We start from the raw sequence: 13556 nt of genomic DNA, 5'->3' as shown, positions 1-13556 counted from the left end.
TTAAAACACGATCCAAATTCAATTGTTGGAAAGTTGTTACATGATTCTCAGGTGACCTATAAGACCCGTGGGCCTCTTGTTTGATTGACTACCTTAAGACTCTGGGGTGCAGACTATACATAGAGTATTTTTAGCTATACCGGTCAGAGACCAGAAGAGCTTAGCGATAGTAATGCGTCCATCGTCCGTCAGGCTGTCTAGCTGTCTGCGCGTCTGTCTGTCTGTAAACAATTTTTCAAAATGCTATTCCTCATACAGTTTTGGTCTGATTTCAGTATAACTTGGCACACAAGTAGACTACACTAAGATACATAATTCTGTGTATCGGTTTTTGATTTCGATGAACGGTGTTGCCGTGGTTACTAAAAATAGAAATTTCTTTGAAAAACATTCAAAATGCTACTCCTCCTACAGTTTTGGTCTGTTTTCAATATAACTTGGCACACAAGTAGACTAGACTAAGATACATAATATAGTGGATTGGTTTTTGATTTCGATGAAGGGTGTTGCCAAAAACTAAAAATCGAAATTTCTTCAAAAAACATTCAAAATGCTACTCCTCGTACAGTTTTGGTCTGATTTCAATATTACTTGGCACACAAGTAGACTACACTAAGATACATAATTCTGTGTATCGGTTTTTGATTTCGATGAACGGTGTTGCCGTGGTTACTGAAAATAGAAATTTCTTTGAAAAACATTCAAAATGCTACTCCTCCTACAGCTTTGGTCTGATTTCAATATTACTTGGCACAGAAGTAGACTACACTAAGATACATAATTTAACAGTCTATCCCAAAAGCACCGGTCCGACGGACAAACAGGTGATATTCTTATTGGTCCGATGCACTGACTAGTAAAATTGGTCCGTTGTCCGAGGTTTGTTTTGGTCGGGTTTTAAGTTATATATTTCCTATTTCATCATATAGACGCTTTAACTAATACCAAAACACATTATTAAAATTAACGTTTTGTTGATTTTGATTGTTTTAAAAGCTACTTCCGCCACGATGTCTCTAAAATATTTTGATGGAACAGTACCAGGAAAGAAAAACAAACATTTCAGTCAATCTATTAATCTATTATCTGTTTATTAATTCATATGTTATGAAGTAACATCGTTATGATCATTGAAGGTCAAGGTAAGTCGGACGGGTTTTGGGCAGCTCCTGAGAATCATATTTTATTTTTGAGTTTTTTGACGGGAGAAAATTCCTTAGTGACCTAGTGATCCAAGGATGCTAGTTGCTGATACAATATAGTGAGTAATCTAAAAGAAATGTGATTCAACCAGTAAAAATAAATTATATGGTGTAGACTCACTAAGTCTGGATAAAATTTTTTCATTTTTTGATCATGTACATACCTTTATAAGAAACTCTAAGAGGTTTTCATTGAAATTTTAGTTTATTATGAAATTCTATGGGAAATATATTATTTTAAGTAAACTGCTTTGTTAGGGAATTCTTCCTACTCTGGGTCAACAACAACTCCTCAATATGTTTTTTCTTTTTTTCTTTTTGTTGTTTATATCTTACTATATAATTTTTTATTTTTCCTGTTCATTTGTTAAATTATTTTTTTCTATTCTTTTGTTTTACCCCCTCTCTCTCTCTCTCTCTCTCTCTCTCTCTCTCTCTCTCTCTCTCTCTCTCTCTCTCTCTCTCTCTCTCTCTCTCTGTCTCTATCTTTCTCTGAATTAATTCTAAATATGTACCAATTGATAATCTACTCTTCATACATTTTTTTCAATGTTTACATATGTACTTGTAATTGTACCTTGACCTATGGAGAGAACGATCATAGGCATTTATGCGTGCTGTTCAATCCATTTCTGTGAATAAAATATATATTAAACTATCATTATATGATAAAAGTTTTAGACCAGTGAAAATTCGTTTGGTACTGTGAAATTGTGTTAACTGTCTGTTCGAATGTCCTGTGGCAATTTTTCTTTTTAGTGAAGACTGTAATTATCAGTTTTATGTTTTTGATTTTGATGATTGATGTTGCCATAGTAATTTAAATTGAAAATTCTGTAAAATTTTATTAAAAGCTACTCCTACAGTTGTAGTCTTATTGCAGTCTTGCCACAAAAAGAGACTTAATCAAGGATCATTATTCTATTTGTTGCTTTTGTAAAGTTTTAAATCCCAACCATTATCTTAACTATTCCTTTATTATAAGTACAAACCAGTAGAGCTAGAGTCTCGACAGAGACTTCTGGTTCATTTAAGGAGAGACCATAGAAAAATGGTTGCTTGTATCAGTAAGTATTTGTTAAAATTATTATCTTGGAGTTCCAATGTATTTAAAAGACCCTATCAGTTGGATATTAAATCAATTTATACAGAAATCCTGTGAAATTTAACAAAATAAAGAAAAACGTTATAAAAATTCAAAATACGTCAGAACAAAATAATACGTCAGAGCTACATGTAATTGGTGTTTTACAACAAAATTTTGTCTAAAACCATCTACAGATCAAGAATGTACTTTAATTTAGCATCTAAGAAGGATGAATTTCATGAGAGCACTGGGGCTACGGACTACACTGTTAAACAGCTCTATTGTGGACAATCATCTTAAAGAAAATTTAATAGTATAATTATTTTCTAGGCAATTTTTTTGGTTTTCTACAACAGTTCTCATCACTTTGATTGAGTATTTATAATACCTGCATTGTGGTAACGCACTTTGAAAAAATTACGTGCTTTGAAAAAAATTTTCAAAGTGCGTTAAAATTGGGACAAAATCAACGCACTTTGAAAAATTTTTTCAAAGTGCGTTAAATTTGGGACACACGCAACGCACTTTGAAAAAATTTTCAAAGTGCGTTAAGAGTGTACATGATCATTTTTACCATGTGGACATTTAACGCACTTTGAAAAAAATATGTATAAAACAAAAATTTTAGACTTAGATTTTAGTAATTGAGAGAATCAATTTGTAATATTTATATCTTTCGAAAAACGTTTTAATTACATGTATTGATTAACCCTCATCGAGAACATGGAGAGGATGAGTATATAGAAGGTCTTTCAGACCAATTCTTTTTTACTTAGGTAGCAAATTGAAGGCGGATCACCCCCCCCCCCCCCGGTAAGCCCCAATTTTTAATTCCTTTATTATGTATATCTTTGCAAAACATTTGTGTGGCTAACCCCACCCACCCGGTACTGATGCCTATGCTAAATAGCACCCGAATATATGTATTTGCTTAACTGGTGTGACGTTGAAAACGTTCAATAAATTTTAGTTAACATTAAATGCCTGCAAACTGGAAAATTAAGTACAGTAAAACGTTTAAGAGAGAAAGACTTTTCAAAGTATGGAAAAATCAAAATCGCTCACTTTCACATCATGAAGTGACCTTATCACCGAAAAGTTATCCAACAGGTTCAATTATTTATCATACTTAATATTTTCAAGAATATTGACCAAGCCCTACACATTTTTTTTCAAAATGCGTTAATATGGTCGATATCAACACACTTTGAAAAGAATTTTTTTTTTTCAAAGTGCGTTGATTTGGTCAAATTTAACACACTTTGAATTTTTTTTTCTAAGTGCGTTGTAACAATTGCATGCGTAAAAATTAATTTTCTAATGTACTGTGTACTTTCAATGCCAAATGAAATTCCAGTTCAACTAATTTAAAGCATTATTGGTGTTCAAACTATAATGAAAAAAGCAACATGAGCCATAATTAAGTCAAGGCCTGATTTTTTTAAAGGGGGGGGACTACAGACTATATTGCTTCATACTCTTTTTATGCGCCCGAATCGATAGATTTGGGGGGTATATTGTTTTTGTCCTGTCTGTCTGTTGGCCTGTTTATCTGTATGTCTGTCTGCTGTCAACTTTAACCTTTGCCATAACTTTTGAACCGTGAGAGATACAGACTTCATATTTGGTATGCCTACTCCACTTATTAAGCTCTTTCAAACGACACAACGGTCATTGACCTTTCGACCTTGACTGTGACCTATATGCTAAAAATAGCTTTTTCACACTTTTGTCATTACTTTTGAACCATAGGAGGTCTTCATATTTAGTATGCCTACTCCACTAATTAAGTTCTTTCAAATGACACCAAGGTAAATAACCTTGTAACCTTGACTGTGACCTATATGCTAAAAATAGCTTCTTCACACTTTGTTACCCCGGGCGCATAGTATTTCACAAACACATCTTGTTCGATTTTAGCTCTACTGGTCAGAGACCAAAAAAGCTTATGCGATAGTAAGGTGTCCGTCGTCCGTCCGTCTATCTGTAAACAATTTTTCAAAACGCTACTCCTCCTACAGTTTAGGTCTGATTTCAATATAACTTGGCACACAAGTAGACTAGACTAAGATACATAATATAGTGCATCGGTTTTTGATTTCAGTGAACGGTGTTGCCATGGTTACTAGAAATAGAAATTTCTCTGAAATTCCTTTAAAATGCTACTCCTCCTACAATTATGGTATGATTTCAATATAATGTGACACTACTAGACTACACTTAGATACATAATTATACCCCCCGCAAACGAAGTTTGGGGGGGTATATAGGAATCACCTTGTCCGTCTGTCTGTCTGTCCGTCTGTCCGTCTGTCTGTGCAATTGTGTCCGGTCCATATCTTTCTTACAGAGGGACATTAGAATCTACTACTCCACACTAAGATTGCTCATAACCTAAGGGTGTGGGGAAGTTCAAGGTCACTGGAAGAAAAATTTCATAATTCGTGTCCGGTCCATATCTTTCTTATGGATAAACTTGGTAGGTTCTCATTTCACACAAAGATTGCCCATGACCCAAGGGTGTGTCATAACCTTGACCCAAGGTCATTTGGGGAAGTTCAAGGTCACTGGGAGAAAAATTTCAAAATTCATGTTTGACATATATCTTTTATGGATAAACTTGGTAGGTTCTCATTTCATACAAAGATTGCCCATGACCCAAGGGTGTGTCATGACCTTGACCCAAAGTCATTTGGGGAAGTTCAAGGTCACTGGAAGAAAAATTTCATAATTCGTGTCCTGTCTATATCTTTCTTATGGATAAACTTGGTAGGTTTTCATTTCACATAAAGATTGCCCATGACCCAAGGGTGTGTCATGACCTTGACCCAAGGTCATTTGGAGAAGTTCAAGGTCACTGGTAGAAAAATTTAATAATTCGTGTCCGGTTCATATCTTTCTTAAAGATAAACTTGGTAGGTTCTCATTTCATACAAAGATTGCCCATGACCCAAGAGTGTGTCATGACCTTGACCCAAGGTCATTTTGGGAAGTTCAAGGTCACTGGAAGAAAAATTTCATAATTCGTGTCCGGTCTATATCTTTCTTATGGATGAACTTGGTAGGTTTTCATTTCACATAAAGATTGCCCATGACCCAAGGGTGTGTCATGACTTTGACCCAAGGTCATTTGGAGAAGTTCAAGGTCACTGGTAGAAAAATTTAATAATTCGCGTCCGGTCCATATCTTTCTTAAGGATAAACTTGGTAGGTTCTCATTTCATACAAAGATTGCCCATGACCCAAGGGTGTGTCATGACCTTGACCCAAAGTCATTTGGGGAAGTTCAAGGTCACTGGAAGAAAAATTTCATAATTCGTGTCCGGTCTATATCTTATTATGGATAAACTTGGTAGGTTTTCATTTCACATAAAGATTGCCCATGACCTATAGGTGTGTCATGACCTTGACCCAAGGTCATTTGGGGAAGTTCAAGGTCACTGGAAGAAAAATTTCATAATTTGTGTCCGGTCCATATCTTTCTTATTGATAAACTTGGTAGGTTCTTATTTTACTCAAAGATTGCCTATGACCCAAGGGTGTGTCATGACCTTGACCCAAGGTCATTTGGGAAGTTCAAGGTCACTGGAAGAAAAATTTTATAATTCGTGTTTGATACATATCTTTATTATGCAAAAACTTACTTCTGAAAAACCCAGCGGGGGGTATTTTGTCCCAATTGGACAGTTCTAGTTCTATTTATGTATTCTTATGCTGATAGGCAAGCTCACCGCAGCTTGTTTTTGCTAATTTTGTATAAGTCAAATAAAACACTTTCATAGAGATGAATAATGTCATTTATTAAAATGACGGTATAAATGTGAACAATTTAACAAACAAGAAGGGGATCAGATTCACAAGCTTTGATTAGCAGTTACGTAAAATATGATAATGTCTGATCCCCCAAAACTGACTAGAAAAAAGTATCTGTAAGACAAGACAATCAAAACATCATATGAAAAAGTAAGCAAAAATATGGCACATCAAAAGAAAATAGGCCACAAGATGTGACATGCAAGTCACATCCATGTTAGATGTGACATGCAGATCAAAACATCATATGAAAAAGTAAGCAAAAAGATGGCACATCAAAACAAAATAGGCCACAAGATGTGACATGCAAGTCACATCCATGTTAGATGTGACATGCAGATCAAAACATCATATGAAAAAGTTGGCAAAAAGATGGCACATGAAAACAAAATAGGCCAGGGATAGTAGTGAAACAAATTACATAAAAACAGTATAAACAAATGGAGTCAGAACTCATCAAATATATGATTTTACATGACACATTATTACCCATTTTAAGGGGTAGGAATGCAGGGGTGGAGGAGGGTCTTCAAAATAGACGTGCCTCATGTTAGCGTGGTCAGCATGCGGGTTATCACAATAATTCTATTTATTGCTGTCTGTTGCAAAGTTTCAAATCCAAGTTCTACTTTTCCTTTGTTATATGTACAGACCAGTAGAGCTACAATCTCATCAGAGACTTCTGGTATTTTAATGTTATACATAAAGTTCAAGATGGTCATTTTAAAGGTGTATCAGTATATAATTTATGATCATGATCATAGGGTTTTTTATTCATGATAAAAATTTAAAAATAAGATTGACCATTTGAAGTAAAAAAAACATAATCATAATATTACAATATTTATCCAAAAAGAATCAATGCTTTTTTCTTTAAATTTTAAATTAAGAATTCAGTGACAAGTAGATTGGGTGGTGCAATTACTTAGAGCGGAGGTCTTACTTTGTACTAAATCGCAAAGTAAGGAGTTGATCCTTATGTTTTGGGATTAAATATCACTATGCGATATGAAGACATGTTGTGGAAAACTAATAAACCATTGAACCACGTTTTTCAGTGATGCAGCCAGGTATAAAATCTCTTGCTGATAAAGAAGTACGATTATATGGTCTATAAATTTGATAAATTTGGAAAGTCTGTAGCCCTTTTGTATGTAGGATTTGTATGGCCAAATATTCTTTTAAAAATATTCCATTGCTAATTATTATACCCCCCCCCCCCGCCAATGAAGTTTGGGGGGGGGGTTATATAGGAATCAGCTTGTCCATCTGTACGTCTGACTGTCTGTCTGTGCAAACTTGTCCGGTCCATATCTTTCTTACAGAGGAACATTAGAATCTACTACTTCACACTAAGATTGCTCATGACCTAAGGGTGTGTCATGACCTTGACCAAAGGTCATTTGGGCGAGTTCAAGGTCACTGGAAGAAAAAATTTCATAATTCGTGTTCGGTCCATATCTTTCTTATGGATAAACTTAGTAAGTTTCCCATTTCACACAAAGATTGCTCATGACCTAAGGGTGTGTCATGACCTTGACCCAAGGTCATTTGGGGAAGTTCAAGGTCACTGGAAGAAAAAAAAACTCATAATACGTGTCATGTTCATACCTTTCTTACAGATAAACTTGATAAGTTCCCATTTCAAGATTCGTCATGAGCTAAGGGTTTGTCATGACCTTGACCCAAGGTCATTTGGGGAATTTTAAGGTCACTGAAAGAAAAAAATTCATAATTTGTTCCGGGTCCATATCTTTCTTATGGATAAACTTCTAATTTCCCATTTCACAGAAAGATAGCTCATGACCTAGGCATGTGTCATGACCTTGACCAAAGATCAAATGGGGAAGTTCAAGGTCACTGAAAAAAAAAATCATAATTTGTATCCAGTCCATATCTTGCATATGGATAAACTTGGTAAATTTCTATTTCACACAAAGATTCAACATGACCTAAGGGTGTGTCATGACCTTGACTCAGGTCATCTGTGCAAGTTCAAGATCACTGAAAAAAAGTCATAATTCATGTTGGTACATATCTTTCTTAATGATAAACTTGAATCTACTATTTCACACAAAGATGGCTTATGATCTGAGGGTACCATTGAGCCAAGGTCATTTAAGTTCCAGGTCACTAAAAATAATCTTATAATTCATGTCCTGTCCATATCTTTCTTATGGGATAAATTTTGTAAGTTCCTGTTTAAAACAAAGATTGCTTTTGTCTTGAGGGTGTCTCATGACCTTGACCCAAGGTCATTTTTCCAAGTTTGAGGTCACTGAAAGAAAAAAGTTCATAATTTGTGCCTGATCCATACCTTTCTTATTGATAAACTTGGATTGTTCCTCTTTTAAACAAAGATTACTTATGACCTGAGCGTGTGTCATGACTTTGACCCAAGGTCATTTGTGCAAGTTCGAGGACACTGACAGAAAAAAAATTCATAATTCATGCCTGGTCCACATCTGTCTGATGGATAAATGTGGTGATTTCCATTTTAGACAAAGATTGCTTATGACCTGAGGTTGTGTCCTGACTTTGAACCAAGGTCATTAATGCAAGTTCAAGGTCACTGACAGAGAAAGTTAATAATTTGTGTCTGTTCTATATCTTTAGTCTTTATTTTTTTTATTAGGCTGCACCCTCGTTTCATTCATAAAAAATATATAGTGAGCAATTACATTTGCACTAAAAATGTTTTAGCATTGCTCTCTTCTCTTAGATCCATAAAATATTCATGATTTGGCACCTCTGAAAAGCCCAGCGGGGGGTATTTTGTCCCCTTTGGACTGTTCTAGTTTTAAATGAATTGATAGTATGTAGCATAAGAAGGAAAACTTTCTTATATATATCCAGTAAAAAAAACAAACTAATTTCATTGTTTTCTTTTTCAGATCGAAGAAAGCCAGACCTCATGTGTCCTAACATAACAACAATATCTATGAACTCCAAAGAGGGTATTACAGTTGATTTAAGCACCCTTATACCTGGAAATGCAACATACAGCCCTAGACAATTTATAAATGTCAATGTCTCAACACTTGATAAACCACAGCAGGTTACAGCAACTGAACGGAATATGTGGGGGACTGAGAATACTTGTACTTTTCTGATATACACTAAAGGTAAAATTTATACATTTTTGCAAAATGAAAGTATTTAAAAACTTCAACTTTGCTAAAAACAATGTAGTTAAGATAAGATTTTATCTATAGTCCATTTTTAACTCATCTAAATGAAGTATCAGGGAGCTTGTATGTAATACCCTTTGCATTTCCATTGACATAAGGTTAAATTTTTGTCCCCAGCTTTCACGAAAGCTAGGGGACATTAAATTTCATTTGTATGTCCGTCTGTCACAAAACTTAAACATTGGTCATATCTTTTGAATAAGAAGAGATAGGACTTTTATATTATACATGTATATTACCTATGGCAAGGCCTTTTTAAATACACTATGATTTTTTACCCTTTACTTGACCTTGAACTTTGACGTATTTCTAAAAAATTAAACATTACTTTGAATTTGCCATAACTTTTGAATGAGAAGAGATAGGGATTGATGTGTATTACCTGTGACAAGACCTATCTAAAAACAATATGATTTTTGTCCAAGTGACCTTGAGGTTTGATCTCCTTTTCAAAAACTTGAACCTTGGTCATAGATTCTGAATAAGAAGAGATAGGGCTTTCATAATAAACCTGTGTATTGCCTGTGACAAGACCTTTCTAAATACGTACACTATGATTTTTGTTCTTGTGACCTTGACCTTGAGGTTTAACCTACTTTTCACAATTGTTAAGTTTTCCTTATAAATTTTGATGAGAAGAGATAGGGCTTTCATATTTGACATGTGAATTACCAGCACGATATTTCCGAGCATGCAATGATTTCTGACCCTTGACCTTCATGATTGACCTTATTAGCTCACCTGAGCTGAAGGATCAAGTGAGCTTTTCTGGTCAAAATTCGTCTGTTGTCTGCCGTCGTTGTAAACTTTCTACATTTTCATCTTCTCAAGAACCACTGGGCCAATTTCAACCAAACTTGCCACAAAGTAACCTTGGGCTAAGGGGATTCAAGTTTGGTCAAATGAAGGGCCATGACCTCTTCCAAGGGGAGATGATTATGAATTAGCGAAAAATTAATGGCTATATTTTAAAAATCTTCTCAAGAACCACTGGACCAGGAAAGATGAAACTCATATGGAATTATCATAAGGTAGTGCAGATTCAAGTTTGACTAAATCAAGACCCCCGGGGGTAGGGGGGCTACAATGGCTGATCCAACTTTTACATAGGAATACATAAAAATTTAAAAAAAATTTTTCTCAAGAACAGCAGAGCCATGATTGGTGATATTTATATGGAAGCATCCTCAGGTGGTGTAGATTCAAAATTGTTCAAGTCATGACCCACAGGGTGTAGTTCGGGGCCACATTGGCCGATCAAAGTTTTAGATAAAAATATATAGGAAAATTCTTCAAAAATCTTCTTCTCAAGAATAGCAAAGCCATAATTGATCATATTTATATGGAAGCATCCTCAGGTAGTGTAGATTCAAGTTTGTTCAAATCATGACCCCTGGGGGGGGGGGGGGGTAGGATGGGGCCACAATGGCAGATCAAAGTTTTACCTAGGAATATATAGGAAAATATTTCAAGGACAGCAAAGCCATGATTGGTCATATTTTGGGGAGCCACAGTGTAAGTTCAATTGTAAAGGGCAATAAAGCCACAGGTAGTCAAAGAATTATTCAATTGCAAGCATCCGTAGTTAGTATAGTTAGTATAGATTTAAGATTGTTCAAATCATACCCTTTCCCCTTTAAGGATCGGTTGAGACCACTTTTGGGTTTAAAATATTCAATGTTAAACTGATTTCTGCAGTTTTTCCCTAGCCACAGTGCTCAGTAGAGTAATGTGGCCCATGGGCCTCAATATGCTACTGAAAGATAACTGAAAGGCCACTGAAATGCATCTGCCATTCAGTCAAGTGAATGGTAACTGAAAGATCACAGAAAAGACGGGAAAGGATCTTTTCAGTGACCTTTCAATGATCATTCAGTGGGCATTCAGTTACCATTCAGAACGGAATGGTGTAATTTCATCCTGTGATTGTAAAAACTTATTTAAGTCATTATAACAAAATAGACAATTTGTTAGACATGTGTTGATTTCAAATATATTTTTTGATAGGTCCTAAAAAGTCTTACATAGGAAATGTAAAAAAAAAAAAAAAGAAAATCAATGATAGCAGGGCCATTGGGACTCTAGTGATCTTAGTGGCCATTGCCTCTCCTGTTTACCAGTTCCACTCAAATTTTGCCCCATTGCATTACATGTACAGGGCCATGCAGAAGAGAGATTCTGAATTATTCAAATATTAGTGGGGGATTTTATGCCCTGTTCACACGACAAGTTTAATTCGCAGTAAATTAATGTGTAGTAAACTAATGCGAATCAAACTAATGCGAAATTAAATTGCATTCACATGACAGCTAATGCGAAGTAAACTAATGTGAAATAAAATTTTACTTCTACAGTCAACGTCAAAAAGCCTACCGTAAATCTGGAAACTTTTACGTCAATTTTATTTTGCGAATTCGGGTCAAAATGCTGTTGATTAATTTTTATGTTTCAAAATTTTGCAAATGACCACTGCTTTGTTTACATTTTATTATTGATAATTTATTTTTAAGAAAAATATTTGTGCGATTGCAATGAACTCGCAAATTTGCTAAAAATTTCCAGATTTACGGTATTTTGCAAATAACATCACCTTATGCAGAAGCAGATGCATTTGACATAATGTCACAGTGTCCGTACACACATTTTAGTGATTAACACAATTTTCCTTATTTTTTTCATTCAAAAAATAGCACAAGTACTTAAAGCTGACCACCGACAAGAGGCATTTGACTTAATTTTGCTATTACGCATGCCTCAAAATTTAATTGGAAGTAGCTTTGCTTAGCGACCACATGGAGCTAATGCGAAGTAATCAAATGCGCTGTAATTAATTCGAATTAAACTAATTCACATTAAATTCCCGTGCGAACGCGGTTCAATGTTTAATTTGAATTAAACTCTCCGTGTGAACAGGGCATTAATGTATAATTTAATTATATTTTGTCTTTCAGCTGGAGTTTGTTTGACTGACAGTTTACCATCTGCACTTAATGCTGAAAAGAATTGTAATAGCTCTGGTGGAAATAAAACATGCACTTACACATGTAAATCTGGATATGTTTATTTTGATGGAGCTACTTCTAAAACATACACCTGCTCAGGAATGAATATCTGGTCTCCCTCAATCAATCCAGAAGGTTGTCTTTGTAAGTAATTTAGATTTATATTAATTGTATATTTCCTATGTTTACTTATATATGGTCAAATAAAATAAAATTTAGATTTTTTCCTGACCCTCCCCTCTCAAAGCATCCCATTCTGCTAATGAAAACAAATGTCATAGTCAACGTTTTAGAGTTTCACATCATTTTTTATTAAGTCAGATGGCACTCTTTATACATGTAGCACAGGAGAATTTAACAGGTCAAGGAAAGTATTTTCTATGACGTCAGAATAAATTTACTTGCTAAATGAGCCATTAACGTGCTTTACAAACTTACCAATCAGCTAAACGAGTTGCATTATGGGTTACTACAAAACCACTACATGTACATTTCGAAAAGGCCAATTTTTCAAATCGCTGTCTTAAGGAGGCTCATTACACCACTTTTTGATGACGTACTACACAAAAAAATAAACCTCCATTGTTTCGACCGTTTTCCTCTGGGTACGAATCGTACAGGTACCTCTATAATATGACCCTGACCTTTATAAGGCTTTAAAAATAGATGAAACATGCGGAGTAATAAACTGCATTACAGTGAAAACAAAGTAACGGATTTATTATGCATACACTAAGAAGGATTGCTTTTAAGTAGAAACAAAAGAAAACAACAGTCAAATCTTCGCCAAACAAGTAATGTGCAATTTCATAGCGAAGCAATGAGCTCTATCAATCAATGACATGTTTGTATGGAGGAAATTCGAGTTAAAATCTTCAACCTTGTTGAAATTAAAAAGAAGTTATTTACTTGCACTATTTACTGTGTTCGTGTTAATTTATATATTTGCTTTTTTGATTTAAATATATACTCTGGCAATTTGAAGCTTTTTACTGAATTATAGATGTAATGTTCAAACGTTACTTAGTGTTTTAAGTCTTGGGTAATTAGGAAAGACAACTCTTGAAAGTGGACTTTTTATTCCAAATTTTTTAAAATTGGAATTTTCATTTCGTTTTAACATTCTTCATTTAATTAGTCACATGTAATTTATTGAAATACATTCCTTGTCTCTTCGGTACTCATTTTCTTAAGGCCTAAAAAAAACAATTATGTTTGTTTCCCGTAACCCGACCGACCCATTCAAATTATCCCCAGGTGG

The 13556-nt window shown here is 34.7% G+C and overlaps 1 protein-coding gene across 1 annotated transcript in view; it reads left to right on the top strand.

Moving 5' to 3' along the window:
• LOC134231244 (uncharacterized) overlaps positions 1 to 13556 on the top strand; it is a gene marked incomplete at its 3' end in the record, with an annotated part of 423563 nt that overhangs the window by 122245 nt on the left and 287762 nt on the right. Inside the window, 2 exon segments of the mRNA XM_062713186.1 lie at positions 8997 to 9227; positions 12245 to 12439. Coding sequence (XP_062569170.1) covers positions 8997 to 9227; positions 12245 to 12439 — 426 coding nt within the window.

The sequence above is a fragment of the Saccostrea cucullata genome, unplaced genomic scaffold (assembly GCF_032062105.1).
Source record: "Saccostrea cucullata isolate Sc308-1 unplaced genomic scaffold, CSIRO_AGI_Scuc_v1 ctg238, whole genome shotgun sequence".
NCBI lineage: Eukaryota > Metazoa > Mollusca > Bivalvia > Ostreida > Ostreidae > Saccostrea > Saccostrea cuccullata.
The sequence above is the reverse complement of the archived record's forward strand: the minus strand, read 5'-3'. Positions and strand labels throughout refer to the sequence as shown.